Source organism: Tamandua tetradactyla, chromosome 6 (assembly GCF_023851605.1).
Source record: "Tamandua tetradactyla isolate mTamTet1 chromosome 6, mTamTet1.pri, whole genome shotgun sequence".
Lineage (NCBI taxonomy): Eukaryota > Metazoa > Chordata > Mammalia > Pilosa > Myrmecophagidae > Tamandua > Tamandua tetradactyla.
The window spans coordinates 70,741,255-70,765,130 of record NC_135332.1 but is presented as its reverse complement, the minus strand read 5'-3'; the positions used below and the strand labels follow the sequence as shown (position 1 = coordinate 70,765,130).

Genomic DNA, 23,876 nt, shown 5'->3' with positions numbered 1-23,876 from the left:
CATTTCTCCTTTTCTTGGGGGAGAAAGGAGTTTTCCACTTCACCAAACATTTTGAAGCTCACATGCTTCATGGAAAAACACCACAGGCACCTCCATTTTTCCTGTCTGGAGACGGGTCCCACCTCCCACGCTCTCAGGGCAGAGATACCAGTACAGAAATGCGACATCAGGGAGTCACACCCAGGTCTACCTTCCCTTGGGCGTCCCTTTCAACCCTCTCCTGGTGTCTGAGCACACCCATCTGCCTCCCCTGGTCACAACATGTGGTGGTCACTCACCATCACTGGGACACAAGCAAGCAGGCCAACTTCCTAGGGTTTCTCGTACTAGGGGACTGGGGCAAACAGAGGGACGCTGGAGAACGGTCTTCAGCCACCAGCCACTACCCCGTGCTGGACAGGCGCAAGAAGTCGTGTTCTCTGTGCCACACACAGTGCATTAATGAAGTGTCCCTGTCTGTGGGCTCAGAGGCTTGGTCTAAAGGCCCACAAGCTCTTCTGGACTCTAAGATAAGATCCACAGTACAAACTCTGTGGCTTGGATCCCATTCAAATCTGTACAAACTGACAAAAAAAAAAAAGATGTTTTTTTAAAAAAACTGAGCTTTCTGGATTGCAATATTTTCAGAAATTTATTTTTTAAGAAAAACCCACCCTCCCCCTTCATTCAAATGCATTTAAACATTTAAAAAAAAAAAAAGTACATTGATGAGAAAAGAGCAACAGTCATCACACTTTACTGAGAAAGGCTCAAGAAACTATATGAAGGTATCACACTTCCTGCAACATTGGCAGCAGTCAGCCCTTCCTGACTAAGGCAAGACCTAAACCCGGTAAGGGAAATGAGTATAGATTCCTGTAGATTGCAAAAACCCAACGGCCTGCTCCATTCAAACAAGGAGCCAGGAGAGGTCCTGACGGCTGCCAGCACTCAGCTACACGCTGACCAGATGACTCTCCTCTTGGCTTAGCCCAGCGGAAGTTGATTACACGGAAGGACCATAAATCTAAAATATATTTATGAACTTACCATATACCTCAGGTAGCCAAATGTAGGAGCCCCGGCAAAGTGCCTGATGAGAACCTATCCCAGGGACTGCCACTCCAAAAGGCTTTCACCAGCCCTCAACAGCCTTGGCAATGATTCATTTACATTCATTAGATTGCAAATGTTTTCAAGTAGATGATGAACAAGACCTCTGAATTCTAGCCCACCAGCGTACCACCAATTCCTCCCCAGTGGGAATGTGCTCAGGGGGTTAATATTAACTTAATAAAGCTACACCTGGGAAAGTCAGTGAGTTGCAAATCTTAATTTAATTCACTGCAAGATCAAGTTTGTCTGTTTAAAGATGAACAGAGAGAAACAAGTGCTGGAGAAAATGCGGAGAAAAAGTTGTACCTATTCAATGTCGGTAGAGAAGCTGAGGGGTGTAGCCCCTTGGAGGGCAGTGTGGTGGTTCCACGGGAGGCTAGGGGTGGGAATGCCATGATCCTGACACCCCGTTGCTCAGCATATACCTGGAAGAATTGACTGCAAGGACACAATGGACATTTGCACACTGGTGTTTCTGGTGGCAGTGTTTGTGATCCACAATGGATGGAGGTGGCTTCAGGGTACCACAGCTGAGGAATGGAAGGGGGAACTATGGTATATACATACAATGGACTACGGAGCAGCTGCAAGAAGGAATGAAGTTGAGAGGCATGCAAATAGGTATATGAACCTTAAGGACTATAAGCTGAATGAAATGTCAAGAAAAAAAGACAAATATTATCATGCCTCAATCATATGGATTAACTATATTACAAACACTCAGTGAACTGAAGTTGAGAACATTGGTTATCAGGTTGGAGCCTATTATAAAGGGTCCTGGATTGTAAGCTTATAGAGCAGTCACATATACTCGGGAGGTTTAACTGTTATTTCTAAATTCTGAGATACTGAGCTGTTTGTTTATAACCTGGTCATTCCCAGAAACTTCAAGTATGAAGCTATGAAAGTCAGGAGTACCCCATACCGGAATTGTTTAAAAAGTTGAAAAGGTGATCAGACTTCGAGTAGAGAATGAAGCTGATCTGGATAGGACTAAGGTAAATCAGAATACAGGGTAAAGGATGATATTGTCCATATGTTAAAACTTCAACCTCTGTGTGAGAACAAAGGGAGAGATGTTTATTTGGTGCCAAATTTATATTTTGGGTAGTGCATTTTTAATTTAACTTTTATGGCCAGCTTAGTTGAATACCATAAACACACAGAATCTTGAATAGGGTGTGAGATTTTGTTGGTTTGTCCAGGTTAGCGCCATGCCCTGATATATCCCAGAGTAATCTGGGCAGTGAATAAAGAAGTATTTGTAAAGTCCCCTGGGGAAATAGGGAGAAAGGAGAAAATATTCAACTTCCCATTTGGAGAATTTATGATATTCTTGCAAGGAGTGAGGACAATCAAATCAACAGGCCAAGCCCTCGATCTTGGGGTTTGCCCCTAAGAAACTTATTCCTGCAAAGGATAGGCTTAGCCTATCCTACTTAAAATTAGGTCTAAGAGTTACCCCCAGAGAAACTCTTTTGTTGCTCAGACATGGCCTAAGCCAACTCAGCAGGCGAACTCACTGCCCTCCCCTTTATGTGGGACATGACTCCCAGGAGTGTAAACCTCCCTGGCAGTGTAGGACAGAAATCCCAGGATTAGCTGGTACCTGGCATCAAGGGATTGAAAAAGCCTTCTTGACCAAAAGGAGGTAGAGACAAATGAGACAAAATAAATTTCAGTGGTTGATAGATTTCAGAGTTGAGGGGTTATCCTGGAGGTTATTCTTATGCATTATACAGGTATCCTTTTTTAGCTTATGAAGTATTGGAGTGACTGGAGGGAAGTAACTGAAACTGTAGCGCTGTATTCCATACCCTTGATTCTTGAAGACAATTGTATAAAGATATAACTTTTACAATGTGACTGTGTGACTGTGAAAACCTTGTGTCTGATACACCTTTTATCCAGGGTAAATGGGCAGATGAATAAAAAAAAAAGGATTAAATAAATAATAGGGGGAACAAAGGATAAAATAAATTGAATAGATGGAAATACTAATTGTCAATGAGAGGGAGGGATAAGGGGTATAGTACACATGAATTTTTTCTTTTTTTTTTTTTGCATGGGAAGGCACCTCTTTATTCTTCTTACTCCTTTTTCTGGAGTGATGTGAATGTTCTAAGAAATGATCATGGTGATGAATACACACCTATGTGATGATATTGTGAGCCACTGATTGTACACCATGTATGGAATGTATGTGTGTGAAGACTTCTCAATAAAAATATACATACTTTTTAAATCAAGTTTGAATTATTTGGAGAAATTATGCTTTGATTCGAAATACCCCCTCCCACCTAGTCTACAGCTATAAATGAAGCAAGAGATGGATGTACTGAACCCTAATGAGTACAGAGAACTGGGTTCCAACGTCACAAGGTTCAAAGAAAAAGTAATTTCTGGAAATCATCTGTCTCATCCTCCCTAAAACATCTAGTGCAGTCTCCCATTGGTCCCTCAGAGAAGAAACCACTTAGAAGTTGAACAAGAGTGTGCTCACCTGCCATTACAACATAAGAAACCATTTCCCTCTTATAACTCAGGAAGTTAGAAGCCCCCTTACATACACACAATCATATACTTAGAATACAGAAAAAAAAAGATTTGAGTTTCAAAACCACTTTTCTTCATGTACAGTGTAAACTGAAAATAGTTTAAAAAAAAAAAAAAACAGTAAACCACGGAGAAAAGATTTCCTTGTATCACAGGCAACTTCAAGACTAAGAACTAACACCCACATGACACATTTCACAGCCCCACTAGGCTTATTTACTCCAAATGACAAGCCACTATGTGCAGCCTGACAACAGGGATGGGGTTGGGGTGGGGACTCTATCTGTAGCTTTGGTCACCCTCTCCTTAGTCCAGATCTGCCATAGTCAAGCTGAACTCCTCGGCTAAGACGCATCCAGGAGCTAATTGACAGGCTCCAAATTCAGCTCCCCATCCCAAACCTGGCCTTTAGGTTCCCTTTCTTACTCCCTGTTTTAGTGACAAGTGCCACCATCCACCCAAGTCAGAGACATGACCTACCTCCTCCTCACTCTCGCCTTCACCCTCCCCTCATCAGTGCTCATTCTAATCTAAACTCTTTTCTATTCCCACTGCCCATGGGAATAAGTCCCCACAATTTCAAGTTTGGATCATCATCAAAATAAATCATACATGGAATCTCAGAGCTTGCCTCCCTAGACCTCTGGTCCTTTTGGCTTGCTCCTGTCTCTCTCTCTCTCCTCTCCTCCTTAAAACCCCCAGTCAGCTCCTGGAAATAGTTTGAGTATCTGTGGGATCAATCACGATTCCATGTCACACACTATCCTTCCTTAAACACCCACTTCCCTCATCTCTACCTAACCTATTCCTACCGCCCTACCTGGAAACACAACTGAAATCTCCATTGCCACCACCAGGAAGCCTTCCATGACCTCCAGGTGCCCCTTCTAGGTGTGCCATGACTTTTACCTTCCATTATCATAACTGTGTTTATGGGACTGAGCATCTCAAGGGTTTATATTTGCATCCTGGGTACCCAGCACAGCAGAGCTCTCTATACATGCATATTGTACACATTAAATGAACCCAGTAGTCCATAAATGATAATGAAAGACTCAGAAGCTTACTTAGAAAGAAACAGCAGTATTTCCCAGATCACTAAACAGAAATCATTTTTAAGTCATTTTAAGAAGCGTAGTGTTTGCTGTCTTAATGCCTAAAAGGAAACCAATGCAGTAAAAGAAACCGTCCCTTCTCACCATTACTCTTCCTAGCCGCAAGGACTCATCGGCCACTCCAACTGCTGAGTCAGACCGGCAAGCTCCAATCTAAAATAAGTTAAGCTCATGACTACACAGAACTAGTATCAATGAATCAATGACCAGAAGAGTTACAAGAAACCACATCATTCGGGGAATGAGGAATTGGGAGGTACAACTGAACAATAGAGCAGAAACGAAAGTCAGCACCCAACAGAGGGTGGTGAATGGCCACAACGGACATGAATAATCCAACACCACGGTCACAAAGAAGCAGAAAAGGTCTGTAAACCCAAGAAGGCAAGGAAAGGGTCAGAGACCTACAGGACCATTCAATACTGGCCACAGCCTTTGTTCTCAGTTCTAGCATTAACGGTATTTCCACAAACAGCATGAGCTGTTTGCTCCTTGGCCATCTCTCTCCCTTTTTACTCAAAAAGTAACCTGGAGCCAGATGAGCTGCACCCATTGATACTATTTACCAAAAGGACTTAAGGAAATCAGTTTAGACTAACCCCCTTACTCCCTACATTAACTCCCTCCACCAAAAAAAAAAAAAAAAAATACACCAAAGAAAAATGGGCTTTTCTGAAAGAATTTGTGGAGATTGCCCCAATACCCTTCAGTAAACACTTCTAATGTAAAACAATGATTAATAATGAAATTACCACATAGTTTAAACACATAAAGGGAAATGACAAATTACCCAATATCATGTTTCTGAGGATACAACTTTTTTTCTTTTTTTTTTCAAACTGTAAACCAAATCTCTCAGTGGTTCAACGCCAGAATGTAGAAGTCATCTGACTCCACTACCTACTGGGATGGACAAATTTTTTGCTAAACACTGATTACAGAAAATGAAGGCCTTGTCTTCTACACCTCACTCCCACCTATTTACTGACATGAAAGTTAGAGCCCATTCTGATCAATAGGTTCCAAGAGTTCCACCACCACCACCACCCCCCGATTCTATCACCTGAAAGTTCCCCTAAATCAGACCTGAATTTTTGCTGGAAATCTCCCACCATAACCCAGCATGTTTTCTTATGAAGCACGTTCCTTTCCATACCTAGAATCAACACACATGACTGGACCACAGTTCTGTTTACTGAAGGTCACGAAATCAAATATCACGGAGGTAACCATAAGCATAAAACTTAAGAGCAAACCCAACTAAAGGATGTCGTTTTAAGGTGTGTGCTGTTCTTTGCTGTTATTGTTGTTGTTTTAGGATCAAGTGTAAGGCCTAAGTTTCTCTAATAAGAAAACTATGTGCACACACAAGAATTTTTTTTCTAATGTTAAGAACAGCCGCCAGCCTGGTAGGCCAGCATGTTCTCAGCAAATGTTTATTTTAAAAGACCACTGCTCGAACAAATTGCTTCAAAGCCTACTTCACCATTTACATAACTCACTTCAGTACTTTTCCAGAACACAGGCCCTTTGAAAGTGTAAAAGGGGGTTCAAGTGGTTCCTCTTCCCAGGCCTGCGTGTTACTGACTCAAGATTGCCTCACAGCCCTCTCTGGCAGGATGTGAGAAACACCGCATGCACAAAATCCCAGCATGGCTGATTCACTCCCTCCAAGTCACCTCCCAACCAGGATTACTTAAGGAAAAGACCCCTCTCTCGTGACAAGAAGCCTCTCCCATCACTGACATCCTGGTATCCAAATAAAGACATGAACTTAGTCCCAGGAGCCTGACCGAAGCTCCGTGAATGCAAATACTGCCCCTCTTCGAAAGTATAAGCGGACAGTGGCCAGGGTTCGCCACTGCAGCCCTTGGAGAGGGGCAGCGAGGTCTCGCAGGGCTGCGCAAGAGGCCTACAGGCTGGGTCCCACAGACAGTCAAGGGAGGTCAGCCCCCTCCTTGCGGAAGGCCAGCGCGAAGCCAAGAGGGTCGGGCGGCGAAAAGGGGCCCCAGCGGTGGGAGCGGGCGCAGGAGCCCAGGAGGGGCTGGATGCAGCCACCCAGCGTGCCGGGGAGTCGGCCACGGGGCCGAGACCGCTGGCGCCGCGCTCTTAACCCGGCCGCCTGTCTCACCTCCTGCGCCGGCGGTCCCGGTTTCTGCCCAGGCGGTCGGACAGGCGCCCCAGGAGAGCGACCAGCCCCGGACGGCCCGGCAGGAGGCCCAGCAACCTCCTCCAGAACACCGGCCCCGCCACCGCCGCCGCCGCCATGGAGACTCACCACTTCCGCTTCCGGCGCGCGCGAACTTTATTGACAACGGCGAGCGTGGACACGGCGGCCGCGGCCGCGCGCAGGGGAGCGGGACTAGGTGGGTAGGGGGTAGGCGGGAGCGTCAGTTTCCCCTCGGGGGACGCAGGGAAGGCAGTGGTCGCTCCCTAGGAGGACGGGGGGAAGTCCTGTGCATTAAACTCGCGGGAAAGGTATGCACAGGTGTACGAAGCGACCCGTGTTCCTGCGCTCACTTGCCACAGGTCCAAGAGGAAGATACCGTGAAAAACACAAGACCCGTTACTCACCACTTGTCAGATTGACCGCTCATAGATCAGCAGTGGGGATCACTTTTTGAGACCCATTATGTATTTCAGGCTGGACTTGAAGGTGTCATAAGGTGTAAGGTAGACAGGTACAAAACTGGGTTGACGCTAGAGTCACCGAGGTGCGCCGAGCCATAGCACATCTCATCACCACCACCCCTCCCAGATTGGGGCAGAAACCGTGTCTCACCTTATTAGCTCCAGCAGCTACGAACCACCACCCCCCAACCGCATAGGCAGGGTGGCCTCAACAAATCTATGTGAAATGAATGAAAAGTCCCCAACCTTCCTCACCCAAATACACAGGCTGTAACTGAACCTCGGAATTGCACAATCTGTTGCCAAATCAGCTCAGAGAGTTCAATTTCTATAGACTAAGAACATTTTGAGTAGCTCATTTTTAAAAGGAAAAACGCGCACCTGTGGCTTGACCACAGAGCTTAGGACCCAGAAACTGGAAAAGCCATAGAAGAAAGGGTCATATCCTACTTAGCTCATTAAAATGACATGGCCACACTCTAAAAACAAAAAACTCTAGCATTCGCTTCCAGTGATTTATCCCAAGGAAATTAATTATGGAACCCTAAAAGAATGTTCTGCTCAGCATTGCTCATAATACCACATTCGGAGGACGGTTGGTTAAAGAAATGATACTACATCAATACGTTGGAAAACCGTGAATTCATAAAAACTGATGTTACAGAAGAATGTTTAATGACATTAGGTAACAAAGCAAATTGCCAAAGAGTAGTAGAGAGATGATCTCATTTCAAAATCGAAGAGTGTGTGCGTGTGTATAGACAGACTGAAAGTAAATATGCCAAAATGTTAATGTGGGCTAGTAGGTGATTTTCAAGAGTTTCCAGGTTGTTTACAATCAACAGGTATTTCAGATTGGTTTTCTTTTTTTTTTTCTTTTTTAAGTTTAAAGAACTTTACAGTACAAGGTGGTATTTGTTTCAACCCTTCTGAGTTAGAAAGGGTGATTCATCAAATTTCCTAACTTCCAGTAAATAGAATGAGACCATCCATTTCATGGTTCCACTTTTGCACAGTCTTGGCACATGAAAGTGGCTCAGTAAATGCTTGCCAACTTCAGTAGCAAATGCTGCGTGGACACTAGGTGTATTCTGATCGCCACGAATAGAGCTCATACCTTCTATGTGCAAGTGTTGCTTTGCAGTGTGAGGCTTTAGAGGAGATAAATAGTCACAGGATCATCCCACTGGGAATTTCCGATAAATTGTAGTAACCGTCAGTGGTATTGGTAGTGCCTTAAGTTAAACCAATAGTATTTACATCAAGTATAAACAGCAGGGAATGACCCAATCCCTTCTAAAGCCATGCATTAAGCCTCTGGCTTCGTTGCTAGTTTAAAATAGTCAGAACCCTAACAAGGGTGAGGCAAACACAGTTTTGCCCCAGGGCACGTACATTGAGAGGTTGCAAAAATTTTAAAGGAAGGTTTTCAGAGATTGAGCAATTTTTAAGCGATTACATGAGGAAAATGCACACCCTCTTTCTGCAAGGAGGCCTCATCCCAGCTCTCTAGAGAGAGTAATTAAAGGAGGTAAGACACTCCTAGATAACACCTGGTAGCCCTAGGCCTGTCCCAAAGCTGCTGGGAGGGTGGGTGATCCGGTGCAGACACGACTACAACTGTTGGGAATTTCTAGATTCCCACTTGATAACCCTGGATGAGAAGGCATCTGCCCTCACAGAGGGGATCCAGTGCCGACACCCCCTGGCAGCTAGGAAGCCCATCTGCTGAGTCCCTCCACACCTCTGACCCTCCCCCACTGCCTTCTCCCTAATCCCACCCTGGCTTTCCCAAACAGGTGGTACCAGGGTTAGAAACACGGGTTGATGGGACTGAGAACAGATATCTTGTCCTCCCAAACGGAAAAGGAAATGCATTCATTTCAAGGAGAATTGACGTCAGGGAGAAGGGGGCCCCTGCCCCAGATGCCGGGGCAGTTCTCCCAGACAGGAAACACCAGGACATTCTGAGTCGATGGCCCGTGCCTCCCTGTCTGTGATTCACTGCCTGGACCGAAAACCACACCAGTGCAGAAGGAAGGCCCTCCTCCCCTCCCTGGCATTTTGAGAGGGGTGCTCTTCCAAACATGGAGCCACCAGCAAACTCAAGAGAGGGAGAGGCTGAGCAGCCCACCTTCTACCTGCAGAGATGAGAGGCTCTTGTATTTTGGTCTGACATAAGTGTTCCTTGGCTGGTTCTGAGAACACTCTTGTTTTACAGGGAATGTAGGCCAGGTACTGAAGGCGGGATAGAATGCACCCCCTGGGGGGTTTCCTGACCTCCTGTGGCCCCAGCAGTTGGCAAAGCTCAGGCTCAAAACCCCTTTTGAGGCTGACTTTGCCCTCTCCTCAGCCTTTTCTGTGCCTTCGTTCTCTCCTGGATACACTCTCGCCACTGACCTATTTCTTTGGCCTTTTCCAGCCTCAGAAACCTAACCCCAGCCATATATTCCTGGCACTAGGCAGACTTCTGTTCCCTTAGAACAGGAATTGGCAAACTTTCTATAAAGGGACAGATAGTAAATATTTTCAACTCTGCAAGCCAGATGGTCTCTCTGTCAACTACCCATGAAATCAGCCACAGACAAGACATTAATGGGTGAGCCTGGACACATTCCAGTAAAACTTTATTGACAAAAACAGTCCACCAGCCTATGGGCCTTAGTTTTCCAACCCCTGCCTTAGACAATAGCTTTCCCCACTCTGCAGCTCCGTACCTGGGGTGGCTTTTCAGCCAGGCCTACGTGACCCTAAAGCTGGGAAGAGCGAGTCCTGTCAGGGATGGGAGCCTGAGTCCATTGTAGCCCAGGGAGGCCCAGAGGAGCTAAAGGCTGTGAAGTACAAATTTGCCAAGCCCCAAAGCTCAAATCAGCAACCCCACTGGCTAGGGGTAGGGAGCCAGTCAAGGTTTTTGCATTTATTGTTTAAACTCTGAAATGGTGAAAATCTTATCATCCACAAAATAAAACACCTCTTGCTCAATGGCGTCCTCACCACAAAGAGGCCCAGGATAATTTGGCATTTGACCAATAAGAAGCCAGAACCCAAATTTCTGGAAATGCCTCCTGGGCAGACCGTGCTGGTTTCTCTCTCTCTGTCTCCGGTGAGAGATAAGTGCAGCTCTGGGTTTCAGGGGAATCTCGACCTCTGTGGCATGGCAGGCAGCCAGCACCAGCACCAGCAAGCTGCTGCATGCCTCGCCATCCCCCCCAGAGCTGGGGAAGCATGGCAGCCCATGGCCACTTTATGTCCCGGCGAATCCCAAACCCCCCAGGCCCCACTTGGGCGGCCGAGACCATCATCTGGGGGTCTCCCTAGCAGAACCCCCTCCTCCTGTCACCTTCCCCTGTGACTCAGTGACCAGCCTCAAAAGGGAAGTCGAGGTAAGAGGCTGAATGTACCTGGAGCTGGCCTCTTGCTTAGGATTAGGCCAAACTGAGCCCGATCTGGTGGGATCTGAAGATCTGGACTCTCGATTTATTTCCAGTCTCCGGAATTTAGGAAACAGACTCAGAAGAAATCCTCAAAAGACAATTACCCTTTCTGCCCTTTAGCTTGGAGGCGGAGGGTGGGGGGAGGTGGTGTGAGAGCGGGAAGTAGGAGGGCAGAGAGGCTGGGAGGGAAGATAAGGGGGGTATTTGTCCTGTGTAGAGTGGGCCTGGGTTCAGCTGGAGAGTCCACGGCTCATCTAAGAGTCAACCAGCATGCCAGAATGCAGGCCCATGCTACCAGATCATCTTATTTTTCGGGAAAAAGCCCCAGATTCAGGTTTGTAGGTGACATTTCATGATTTGTGACTGTTGGAGCAACATTTTAAAAAATACTCTACAGGACATCCAATAGACTGCATTCAGCCTGCAGGCTACTTTTTCTGGTCTCTTAAAATGTGTCTCAGCTACCATGGGAGGACAGGTAACGGGGAGAGCTTCTTGGCTCACCTGTTTGTGAATGTGGAACCGTGTGTGACCCATTCACAAAATACGCCTTAATTTTAGAAAGTCCCAGGAATCAGGGATTGAACCAGAAACTCTTTCCATGGAGTGTAGAATATTCTCGGGTCTGTGCCCACCTCGGGTTGAGCTCAGAAGCAGGGGGCAAAGAACTTTGTGGGGGGAAAGTGAAGCAGAAATGAGCAGTGGAAGAGGTCCTAAAGGCCCCCTCTGGCCCTACCTGCTCCTGGGCTCCCTCTCACTCTGGACATGAGATCTGGAGCCAAGGAGGCAGTTGAGCCTGCACGTGGAGGCAGTTGAGCCTGCACGTGGAGGCAGTTGAGCCTGCACGTGGAGCCAGCAGCACTGGGGGTCGGGTCAGAAGACCCGAGCCAGCCCCAGCCCTGCCATGTTCCAGTTGAGTCGCCTTTCTGGATCTCAGCTTCCCACTTGCCGAAAAGTACCACTTTCCTGGAGAAGCCCCCTTGCATCCGCCATCCCCCACATCCCCAGATTAGGCGTTCCATAATTTGCTCACACAACTCCCAGCACTTCTTCATAGTATTTGGCACAGTGGAAATTAATCGTGATGTCAATTATAGAACCATTCTGTCCTCCCAACAAGAATCTAAGCTCCATAAGGGTCTATACTGGCACCTCCTTCAGCCCCTGACAGTTAGTAGATACATGTGCAATAAATATTTATCAAAAGAACGAATAAATTATTTTCTACAATAAGTGCTGCAGGAGCAAGAAGTTGCTCCAGGGTGGGTTCTGGTCTCTCCCAGGAATGGAACCCACATCAACATTTCACTTACTATTTTAGGGGGCTTGTGGAAGTTCTGGGGAGGGGACAGTGCATGCACCCATTAAGAAAGCCTGAATTAAAAAAAAAAAAAAAGAGCCCGAATTACCCATCTGTGAGGCCAGGACAGCATGGAGGACAGAGGAGGGGAAGGAATGGCATGGAGTGTGCCATGGAGTGACACGCACCACCCCATCCACACCCACTTCACTGCTGGCTTGGGACCTTAGGAGTCGGGGAGAGGCTGTATCATTATTCCTTTGAACTTGTGGATGAATCTGAATGGCGCAAAGTGGGTGCCAGTATGTGCTCCACAGTACAGAAGGGGCCCCGGACATTCCCAGCGGGATCACATAGCTGGGGTGGGGGGTGGTTGTGGGGCTCAGCAGGGAAGCCTGGAGAGCGGCCCTGGGGGGTGGGCTCAGACGCTGCAGGTGCACGGAGATGCTGTCCCGCCCTGGCCCAAGATCGCCGCGGGCAGGGGGCTCCCAGCCAGCCCGCCCGGTTTATCAGTTGTCGCAGTTGCATCCCCCGGGGCCCCCACCCAGCCCTGCCCTCCCCAGGGCGCACATCTCCCCAGGCTCTCCTCCCGGGTACTGTCACTTGCGTTCCAGACGCGTGGCCAAACTCATTTGCATTGCGACCCAGATGGCCGCCCGCAGCCCTGCTTCCCAGAACTGCCCGGCTCCCCGGGCGTCCGTTCCCGGCGGAGGGCGCAGGCGCGGGCGCAGAGCGGCCGCTGCAGGGCAAGTGGAGACCTCCCCGCCCCCCAGCCCGGGACAGAGCAGGGTTTGTTGGTTTGGGGTCAGGGGAGATATGTGGCTGGAAACGAACTCCCCTCGTGCACCATCCCCCAACTCGGAACTTGGAACAGATGTGGATTCTTCCTGGAGATGGTGGCAAGACACCTCCCCCTCCCCACCCCGTCCTCGCAGCACCCCCACACTTCATACTGCTAGCCCCCCACCATCCTCCCACCTCCCTGCCAGCCCTAGCCGCGGGTGGAGCAGTTGGGAGCTCCCGGTCGGGGGTCTCAGCGCTCTGAGAAGGCAAGAGGGGTGGGTGGGATGGTAAAGCGATTTCTTTCCCCTCCCCTCCGCAGACTTTCTGGGAAATGCCAGAGGCCAGCCGGGCCTGGAATGTCGGGCTTGAAAGCACTCCTCCAGCCACCTCCTCCTCGCAGACAGGCGAGCCGCAAACCTTTTCATGAGTCCCCAGCCCCTCCCGGCACCAACTGGAATGCCGCTTCCCGATTTTAGACCATTGTCTCTGCCTCCATCGGCCCGCCCTTCGGGATTGTCAGGAGCAGGAAAGAGTGTGATCAAGGTCAACCTGGTATGTGACCCCTGAACCCTTCCCCCTGTGTGGGAAAGGTCACTTCGGCCTGCCCTGCAGCCAGCTAGTCCACCCACACCACACACACCCCATCAGGCCTGATGGGCAGGAGAACGAGTCTGGGCATGCCAGAGGCTAGGCTCCCCAAGGATGTGTAGTCCCACCCGCCGAGCCCCAGCCCTGGGAGAGCACCCTGTTGAAGTGGGGAGGAGGAGGTCTTCCAAGAAGTCAAAGCGAGATGCAGGCTACTCAGCATCTCAGCCACCATCACTAGACTGGGAAGCTCCAGAAGGAGAAAGGATCAGATCTTTTTTCTTTTTGACCATCATGTCCCCAGGTCTGGCACAGTGCCTGACACAATGTAGAATTGCAGTAAATGTCCAATAAATGATGTCAGGCCATTGGGCACTCAAACCCAGCAGCCTTCCCCAAATCTCCAGCCACTCTGCAAGAAAGAGCAACTTTCTCGTTGCTCTCACCAGTAGGAGGCACATGGACTTTTGGGGAAAGTGTTAAAAGGGCTCAGCAGCGAGAGCAGCCGGAGACGATTCACGGTTATTCCTTCCCAATCATCAGCGTCCACTGGAGGAAGCCTCAGGCTGCAGCCAGTGGGCCAGTTTTGCAGACAGCACCCGTGGGCTGTGGTCTGAGGCCAGTCTCCTAACCTGTGGGAACAATAGCAACGTGGACACCCATTGCTGGCTGGCCATAGGACAGGGAGGTCATCTCTGCAAGTGCGGGGCCCTGTGTTCCCCAACACAGAGGTGCCATGCCACAGGTTCCCATGACCTCTCCCCAGGCAGACGCCAGCATCCCCATCCGTGAGGTCTGGGAAGGTGTTAGCATCTTCACACACCATGAGTAACTGGAGCCCCACTGAGGGCTGAAAATACTGCGGACTTCCCCTCCATCATGGATGAGTATCTATGTTATCTTTACGAGCAAAGCACCTTTGCCTGGAAATGGGATTCTGATTTCACAGGAGTTCTGGAAAGGGAGAGATTAGGAAAAGGCCTTGAGAGGCGCCTAAATCCCTTAGGAAAACAGCAGGATCGGGCAGAGGGGTCAGGCCTGGAGAAGGCTTCTCTTCCCTGGGGGCACCCCACAGAGACAGAAGATGAGAGCCAGCAAAGCTTTAGCTCTCTCCTGGTTTGGGCGGCTGTCTGCCAAGTTTTTCCCCTGAGGGAGGCAACCGAGGGTGGAAATCTGGAAGTGTGCCCCTTATTGGCCAGGGCACCCCCTCCTTTTTCCTAAATTCTGCTTTTCCAGCAAAACATAATCCTCATTCCCTCTGTCTCTTTGTCTTTAGATTAGCAGGTCCAAGGACCTCCAGCAAACCTTCAGGGCTACCCATTACCTACGCCCTCAGTCCCATCTACACAGCCACTCCTGAGCCCTGAAGGGAGAGACCCAAACTAGAAGAAATCAGGCTGCAATATGGGGGGGTGGGGGGGGGTGGAAATAGAAATCAATGCAATCCTTTATTTATTTAAAGATGTATTGAGTACTTTCTATGTACCAGGTGCCAGCTTGAAAAGAAAAGAATCAAATATAGTCTCATGCACTCAAGTTTCTCACTGGATAAGTGGTAAGAATATTTTGGTCCGATGTGGTATGAGGTACCCCAGAGGTTTACACTGATTCTTCACAGTGTTTTTTTTGGGGGGGGGATTGGATGCGGGGGGGCGGGAATGCATGGGCCCAGAAGCCAGGTCTTCCACATGGCAGGCAAGCATTCAATTACTGAACCACCTGTGCGCCCTTTTTTATAGAATTTTTTTAAATACTTTTATTGAGATATCTTCACAAACATTCAACCATAGTATATAATTAATGGCTCACAATATCATAACGTAGTTGTGTATTCATCATCATGATCATTTTTAGAACATTTGCATCACTCCGGAAAAAGAAAAAGAAAAAACTTGTACATAGGATACTCCTTACCCCTCCCTCTCATTGACCAATTTTCAATCTACCCAATTTTTTACCCTTTATCCCCTCTATTATTTATTTGTTTATTTTCTTTATTTTTTTCCTCATCTGTCCACACCTTGGATAAAAGAAGCATCAGGCACAAATTTTTCAAAATCACATGGTCACATTGGAAACGTTATATCTCTTTACAATTGTCTTCAAGAATCAGGGCTACTGGAACACAGCTCTACAGTTTCAGGTACTTCCCTCCAGCCTCTCCAATGACCATAAACTACAAAGGGATATCTATATAATGCATAAGGATAACCTCTCGGCTCTATTTGAAATCTTTCAGCCACTGAAACTTAATTTCGTCTCATTTCTTTTGGTCAAGAAGGTTTTCTCAAGCCCATGATGCTAGTTCCTGACTCATCCTGGATTTCTGTCCCAGGTTGCCAGGGAGATTTACACCCCTGGGCGCCATGCCCCATGCAGGGGGGACATAGAATCTTAAAAGAAAGATAGAAAGCAGCCATGGTGTGGAAGATCATTCTCCCCAGAGGGAAGCAAACAGCCAGGCCTGGAGAAGACAGCACCTTTGGGTGACAGCTTGGGTTCCACATAGCTGGGGCATAAAGGAGTTGATGGGGCAGTGGCCACCGTTGAAGCTGGAGATACAGCAGCAAGCCCTGGGCATGCGCCACACTGATGAGTTTGGATTCATCCCGAAGACCATGGGAAACCATTGCTAGAAAGCTAAAGGGAAACTTGCTGGCTGGCTAGAGAACTGTCTGAAGACGAACGGCCTTCTGGAATGTTTGTTATAGGGGAGATCTGTTTTCTTGTATCTGAGATGTTCCCCAAAACATAAAACAGTTTATGGTCCCTTCTCTACCCTTGTGTCTAAGCTGTGGCAGCCCAGCTCTCTCCTCTCGCTCTCCCCAGGACTCCTCCAGTGCTTTCTAAAGGAGGACAGCTAAATTGCCTTGAGTGCTTAATATGTGCAAGGCGCTATTCTGAACATTCTACATGCATTCACTTATTTAGTCCTCACAACAACTACCTCACAATGAGGTAGGAACTATTAGTCCATTTTTAGTCAAGTAGCTGGCAAGAGGTTAGGTGGCAGAGCCGGATAGCGGTTCAGCCTCCTGAATCACTCCTAGTCACTTAGTCACCAGATGCCCTGCCCTTCTGGAGATGGTCCTGGGAAGACCTGCTAGCCCTGCCTCTCCTCCTCTCTGTTCCTCAAACTGTCCCTGCCCTCCTGGACCCACGGCATGCTCCCCACCCGCCAGGCAGGCTGCCGTCCCCTACTCAGCGTGCAAGCTCACCTGCACACAGTGCTGTTGGCATTTGGATCCGCCTGTCTCAGAGGTACCAGCTCTCTGACTAACTTGCCTGGGAGCCCTGGAATTCCAGGGCTGTTTCTTCCCACTTACTCCCATTGATATTCCCCCAAAATGGACTCTGACCACAGTCTCAGGATTGGAATGACAACCATCCCTCCTCACGCAGGATTTCCCTTCTCCATTTCTTCAGCCTCCTCCCTACAGGACTCGCCTTTGCATTTCTGTTCCCAGCACATCTCCCAGTACCTGGTGAAGGAACTCAGTGAGGGTTTGTGGAACAGATGGATGAGCCTGATTTGTCTCAGAGCCTCATAATTTACAAGGCTATTAACTCTCGTCTGTTAACTGAAGGGTTATTCCACATGAGTCTCCCTCATCCTCCACGGGGTTCAGCACAGAGGCAGGAGGTTAGGGCACAGCCTCCTAGTACCCAGTGGAGAGGAGAGGAATGAATGGGCAGCCCTCGACTCCTGAGTGCAGAGAGGAGAGTCCATTTCATCTGACTATAGGCATCTTGAGGGTAAAGACAGGGTCTTGCCCTTCATATCTCAATACCCAGCACCATGCTTGGCACATGGTTAAGTCCAATAGTATTTGTATACTATTGGGCTTATATTTCAGTATAGAAATGCACTGAATAAACCCATTTCCCCTCTGCAGAAGTGGGCAGGAAGGCATCCCCCTTGCTACCACTGTTCTGAGAGAGTTCAAAGGGAGAATTGGACAGAATAACTTCTACTTCTATCACCCTTTGACGTGAATGTTATTTTGATTTGAGATCTCTGAGGGGAAAATGTTATTCTTGTTTACAGTATAAGCAGCAAAACCGAAGCTCCTACTTAAATGTTCGCACATGGATGTCATAGCAGCATAATTCATAAAGGCAAAAGATGGAAACAACCCAAATGTGCATTAACAGATGAATGGATAAGCAAAATGCCCATATATCCATGCAATGGAATATTACGCAGCCATCATAAGGAATGACATTCGGACACATGCAACAACCTGGATGTGCCTTGAAAATGTGTTGCTAAATGAAAGAAGCCGGACACAAAAGGTCTCATCTTGTGTGATTTCATTTATATGAAATATCCAGAATAGGCAAAGCCATAGACAGAAAGCAGATGAGTGGTGGCCATGGCCTGGGGGAAAGGGAAATGGGAAGTGATTGTTAATGGGCACAGAGTCTCCTAAAGGGTGGTGAAAAAGTTTTGGATATTGATAGAGGTGGTGGTTGCACAGCATGGTAAATGTACTAAATGTCACTGGATTGTACACTCTAACATGGATAAATTTATATTACGTGAATTTCACCTCAAAAAAGACAAACAAAATGAAACATAACGGAGGCCCAGAGAGGCAATGCCCAAATCTCAGTCCCCCAAAGTTTCTGGGGCACAGCTTGAAGACCCAGTGGAAAAGGTGGTGAAGCACCTATGAAAGTCCCAAGAAGCAAAAGCAACAGTTTCCCTCAAGCTCCCACTTCTTGACCTGTTTTTTGCTTTCCACCTCCTATGCTCAGCCATCTGGGAAGAAGGCAGGGTATCCTCAGAGCTCGCAGCGCCTGCTCCCTGACAGCTAACGATCTAAGGGCCACGTAGCTAGTTCTCAGCTGTCTCTTGCACCCCGCTACCTGCTTAGGGACAGATGTCAAAGCTCGCCACCCTTCATAAGGCTGGCCCTTGGATCTCCAGACCCAAACCCAGGTCCTTGGCAGTATCATCAAGAGCAAATCACTCTTTCCCCTCGATCATCTCCCTTTCTCTCCCCCGCGAGAGATACACCGCTTTTTGGAAATCCTCCCCTGCTGGACTTTATTCCTAGGTCTGACACCCCCATCCCGGCTCCGGGGCCAGCCGTTCCCGCCTCCCTCCCGGGTTCCCATTGTAGAACTCCGGGAGAGCAGCTCCAAACTTCACGAGACCCCGGCGCGCCCCCTAGCGGGCCCGGAGCGCCGGGTGGAGCCCTCGCTCACCCTAGCGCGAGTCCCGCGGCGCTGAGAGTACCTGGCCCGATCCACGCCGGACAGCGTGGATTTAGAGACCGAGTTAAGTGAAAGTGGTTTTTGTTTGTTTGTTTGTTTGCTTGCTTGTTTAGGAGGGGAAGGCAGCATCCTCAGAGTCGGCAAAAAGAACCTGCTGGTGAGCCTGTGGGACCAGACGGGCAGTTGCCAGGCGGGCTGCGTCCCCTCCATCCCTGGGGCTCCCGGCCCCGCCTTAGGGACATGCCCGCAGGTGGCTGCCGCGCGTCCCGGGCTGCGGGACCGACCCACAGCTTAGCTGTGGGGTGTCCCCAGTTCCCTTTTAGCTGGCCCGGGCCTCCCGGGGACCGCGATGTGGACCTGGGTCCGCCCGGGTGGAGGCGGGGGATGTCCCCGCGGGGTCCGAGAGCGAGGGAGGGGGAGCCGGGAGCCTCTCCGGCTCGGCCTCCCAGAAACTGCTCGCACTCCGGGAGCGGCGTCCCCGCGGCTGCCAGAAACTCGCTTTCTTTGAAGGGAGAGGGGGTGGGGGTGCGGGGAGTGTGAATGAGAAATTGGGGGCGGAGCGCGAGGGGGGGAGGGGCCGCTGCCAGGAACGCGCCGCCGGGGCTGGCGCCGCGCCCGCCGGCCGCCCTGGCCGCCTCGCGTCGCGCTTTGTCTCGGCTCGCGTCCCTGCCGGCCTGTGCCTCCGCCTCGCGGCCCGCCCTCCGCGCCCGCGGCCCCTCCCTCGCCCTCCGCGCGCAGCCTTTCATTGCTGCGAGTAGTGACTAAACATTACAAGAAGACAGGCTGCGCAGTTCCAGGAATAGGGGGGCGGGGCGCGGCGGCCGCGTATATACCCCGCGAGCACGGCCCCGGGGCGGCTCCGACTCCGGACTCTCCGCGCCGCCACCGCCGCCGCCACTTGGGCCCCGCACGCCGCCGGCCCCAGCCCCAGCCCCAGCCCCAGCTCGGAGCCGCAGCCCCTCGCCTCGTCCCCGCCGGGCCGGCCCGGGGGCGCGCAGGGGGCAGGGCGGGCGCCCCGGCCAAGCCCGTGGGACGCGCGCTAGGGCCCCTTTGTGGACTTCACAGCCGCCAACATCTGGGCGCAGCGACGGCCACCACTGGCTGTCGCGCCGCTACCTTCCTCGGGGAACCGTAGAAGGCGCAGCCCCAAGGCCGGAGATTTCGCTTTGGGACCAGGTAGGAAGGAGGGGCGCGTTGTGGGGGGAGGGGGGAGCGGGAGGGGTTCTCGCTAGTCCCGGGAGCTTTTCCCGGTTTCCCCTCCCCTTCCCGGGTCATTCCCGGCAGCAGGGAGGGGACGAGGTAAGGGGCAAGGCGGATGGAAGTCGGAGATCCCGGGTTCTGGGAATACCCAGGCTGGGGCCCTCGGGCTTCCCACTGCCGCGCACCCCCATGCATCGAGTCTGTCCCTCGGTCCCCACCGCCTGGGGCGCCGGACTGAGTGGCGCCCCGAACGTCCCAGGGGCCCTTCTCCCTCTCCCCACCTCAGCCGCGCTCCTGGACGGCCAACTTCCGCGCCTGAGTTTCCCACTCTGCGCCCTTCTTGGGCGCGCTGGGGTCGGGGTGGCCCGGGGCCACGCCAACCGGTGGGGACCGGGCGGGGCGGGCTCCGCGGGGCCCCGACTGCCAAGATCCGGGCGAGGACCTCCGGGGCAGTTTGGTGCCCTCCTCCGCGGAGATAGGGGCGCGGGGAGCGGGTTCGGGCACTGTGGCAAGGCTTCCGGGCACTCACGCCGCGCGCGCCTTCTTCCCGCAGTTCCCGGGGATGCGGTAGCGGCCGCTGTGCGGAGGCCGCGAAGCAGCTGCAGCCGCCGCCGCCGCCGCGCAGATCCACGCTGGCTCCGTGCGCCATGGTCACCCACAGCAAGTTTCCCGCCGCCGGGATGAGCCGTCCCCTGGACACCAGCCTGCGCCTCAAGACCTTCAGCTCCAAGACCGAGTATCAGCTGGTGGTGAACGCAGTGCGCAAGCTGCAGGAGAGCGGCTTCTACTGGAGCGCCGTGACCGGCGGCGAGGCGAACCTGCTGCTCAGCGCCGAGCCCGCCGGCACCTTCCTCATCCGTGACAGCTCGGACCAGCGCCACTTCTTCACGCTCAGCGTCAAGACCCAGTCTGGGACCAAGAACCTGCGCATCCAGTGTGAGGGCGGCAGCTTCTCGCTGCAAAGCGATCCCCGGAGCACGCAGCCCGTGCCCCGCTTCGACTGCGTGCTCAAGCTGGTGCATCACTACATGCCGCCCCCAGGCGCCCCCGCTTCCTCGCCGCCCCCGCCCGAACCCTCCTCCTCGCCCTCCTCGGAGGTGCCGGAGCAGCCGCCTGCCCAGCCGCTCCCGGGGAACCCCCCCAGGAGAGCCTATTACATCTACTCCGGGGGCGAGAAGATCCCCCTGGTGTTGAGCCGGCCCCTCTCCTCCAACGTGGCCACGCTCCAGCATCTCTGTCGGAAGACCGTCAACGGCCACCTGGACTCCTATGAGAAAGTGACCCAGCTGCCGGGGCCCATTCGGGAGTTCCTGGACCAGTACGATGCCCCGCTTTAAAGAGTCAGGGCAGCGGTCAAGGAGAGGGGCCTGGCGTCCCCTCTTCTCCTCGGCACATGGCACAAGCACAAGAATCCCGCCCGGGAGAGAGTCCTGAAGCCCCGGGTGAAGCAGGGGATGGACAGGCCCTCCGCCCCTGCAGTAAGGGGCAGGCGGACCCGGAATGTGTTTGAGGGGAGGGGGAGTGCTACCTGAGCTCTCCTCCCCCTCTCCAGCTTCTTGGGAGGAGCCAGCAGGCGCAGGGGGACAATAGCAGCTGCAAGTGGATTTTCCTCTCCTCTGCCCTCCCTTCCAAAAGGGACACGGCGGGAGTGTTGAACTAGTGAGAACTGCCGGGGAATCTTCAAACTTTCCAAAGGAACTTGTTTGCTCTTTGATTTGGTTTAGTACCGAGCTTTAAACCTGGGCAGGTTGTGGGACTTGGGAAAGGATGAAAGAGATGAGGGGGCCTGCGGGGTCCCAGGCCTGCAGCTGGCCAAGGCAAGGGGGCCTTTCTCTGAAGATGGATGCACCCCACACCCCCACTGCCGGGCCAGGTGTGGAGGATGGAGGCGCACGCCTCTCCCTGGCCCTGGAGAGAAGGGCGAGGGGCTGCCTGAAGGGGCCCATCATGGTGCCAGGCTCTCACTTTGGCTCTGATCCCTTGCCCTGTCCCTGGGGTAGATCACCAGAAACGTAGGTCCTAAAGCCCACCCAGTGCCTGAGAGCCCAGGGAGCTTCCCCCGTTTTAAGGGGGAAATGGAACATGGAGGGGAGGGGGCGGGCAGGCCGGTCAGTTATTTTCTTTTATCCACCCATGCCATACCTTCCAGCACCTCCGAGTCGGGCGCGGGCGGTTGGTGGGGAGGGGGGGACAGCGGAATATCTTTGACCCCAGACCCGGAGTAGAGAAGATGGGGGATTCTCCTCTGTGCCTCCTGACTTTGGCTCAGAGATTTGCCTTAAATGTTCCCTCTCCCATGGATAGGGACTGGCACGGGAGAAGCCAAGCACGCGGCCAGTCCAGGCAGGGAGACCTCAGGATTTACCCGAGGGCACCCCTCCCCCAACCGTGTCCCACTCAGCCCTCCCTCGGAAAGGGGGGGCGGGCAGGATCCCTGCCTTCCAGAACCCTTAGTGCAGTCGGTATCAGCAGACCCCGTCAGGTCCCACAGCTCTCCCTCCTCACCTGGGGATGGGGGGGGGGGCGCGGCAGGAAGTCATCAAGAGGCAAGGCCACCTGCCACCCCCAGCTGCCCTGCTCTGCGATAGCACTGATCAATGAAAACCTACCGGAATGTAGCAGCGACGGAGTTACCTGGAACTGTTCTTTTTCTTTCTTAAATTTTTTTTTTTTGGCGGGGGGGTGGGGAGAACTAAACAAACACAAAGTTTTCTGTGTTAGATATTGGGCTGGATGGGGCAGTTGTGTGTTGGGGTGGGTTTTTTTGTTTTTCTTTTCATTTTTTTATTTTTATTTTTAAATGATGTTTACAATCTGCCTCAATCACTCTACTCTGTCTTTTATAAAGATTCCACCTCCAGTCCTCTCCCCCCACCCAGGCCTTCAAGGCTGTCAGGAGATGCTTGAAGAACTCAACAAAATACCAATCCAAGTCAAACTTTGCACATATTTATATTTATATTCAGAAAAGAAACATTTCAGTAATTTATAATAAAGAGCACTATTTTTTAATGAAATGTTTGCCTTGCGCTTCCTTCTCTGCCCCCCCCCCCCCCCTTCAGCCCTCCCCTGTCTTACTTTCTCTTTCCCACACGCCACACTCTGGCAGGGGAGAGGATGGAGAGCACTACAGGGGCCTCTGTCTCCCCTTTACCAGCAGCCCCAAGAAATCCTGGGCCCCGGCACCCGCCGCGCTGCCGTGGCATCCGACGCGTCCTCACGTCAGCATGCCCGCCCCGCGTGTCACTGACAGCAAAGGCAGCCACTTCCACTGTCAGCAAGAGGGTAATTCCTGCTAGTCTGATTCAGATCTGACCAGAATATGCAAAGCAAATTTGAAGGAAGCGCTTCAAAGCACTTGCAGGGAGCAGGCTGGGCTGTGGTCAAAGCTTTTAGAGGCTCCAAGCTATTAGAGGAGCTCGGGCTCCTTGGCAGGGGCGGGTGCATTCTGAGACAGCCCGGACAAGCAGCCCTGGTCCTGGCGGTGCCCGCCTGACCTCAGCCCAGGGTTCATGGGAGGTGGGAGAGGGGTCCCCCCCATGCAAACCCTGTGAGCTGGCGGGTGTGCTCCCCAGGGGACCAGGTGCTCCAAAGTTTCTGGCTCCTGCTCTCCCCTCCCTCCCCACATTTCTAGGGACCCAGCCTTAGAAGTTCCCAATCAGAGCACCCACCTGGTATCCATGTGCAAAATCACTCCCAGCCTCGGACCCTTAGCGGCTCCCTAGTTCAAGCCTGCCATCCACCCCAGGAGGCAGGGACTATCAGACCCATATTTTAGGACACTGTGTGTGTGGTGGCTTGGACAGGTCACTGCTGGTGCTTGGAAGGGTGCTCAGTAAATATTTGTGGACTGAATAGAGGCACCAACTGAGGTCCAGGCAGGTTAAGCAACCTGCCCAAGGACTCGCCATTTGGGAATGTAGGAAAGAGGTAGGGTTGAAACACGGGAGCGTT

At 51.6% G+C, this 23,876-nt stretch overlaps 2 protein-coding genes across 3 annotated transcripts in view; one reads left to right on the top strand and one right to left on the bottom strand.

The window, feature by feature from the left end:
* PGS1 (phosphatidylglycerophosphate synthase 1) overlaps window positions 1-7,039 on the bottom strand; it is a 45,674-nt gene extending 38,635 nt beyond the window's left edge. Inside the window, exons 1-2 of one of the 2 annotated variants that reach the window (XM_077166128.1) lie at window positions 6,898-7,008; window positions 279-563 (exon numbers count right to left, since the gene is read on the bottom strand). Coding sequence is in view for 1 of the 2 variants with exons in the window: in XM_077166126.1 (XP_077022241.1) it covers window positions 6,898-7,034 (137 nt within the window). In the remaining variant the exon portion in view is untranslated. Of the gene's footprint in view, window positions 1-278; window positions 564-6,897 lie in introns of both variants that reach the window. The other variant, XM_077166126.1, reaches the window with a different exon arrangement.
* Window positions 7,040-19,707: 12,668 nt separating this feature from the next.
* SOCS3 (suppressor of cytokine signaling 3) lies at window positions 19,708-22,939 on the top strand. The gene is made up of 2 exons (XM_077166114.1): window positions 19,708-19,898; window positions 20,476-22,939. The coding sequence occupies exon 2, from the start codon at window positions 20,570-20,572 to the stop codon at window positions 21,257-21,259; it is 690 nt and encodes a 229-aa protein (XP_077022229.1). The 5' UTR covers window positions 19,708-19,898; window positions 20,476-20,569; the 3' UTR covers window positions 21,260-22,939.
* The last annotated feature ends 937 nt before the right edge of the window (window positions 22,940-23,876 follow it).

Bases quoted from the DNA above. Each gene is read 5' to 3' on its own strand.
- SOCS3 (XM_077166114.1), top strand. From the start codon at position 20,570: ATGGTCACCCACAGCAAGTTTCCCGCCGCCGGGATGAGCCGTCCCCTG.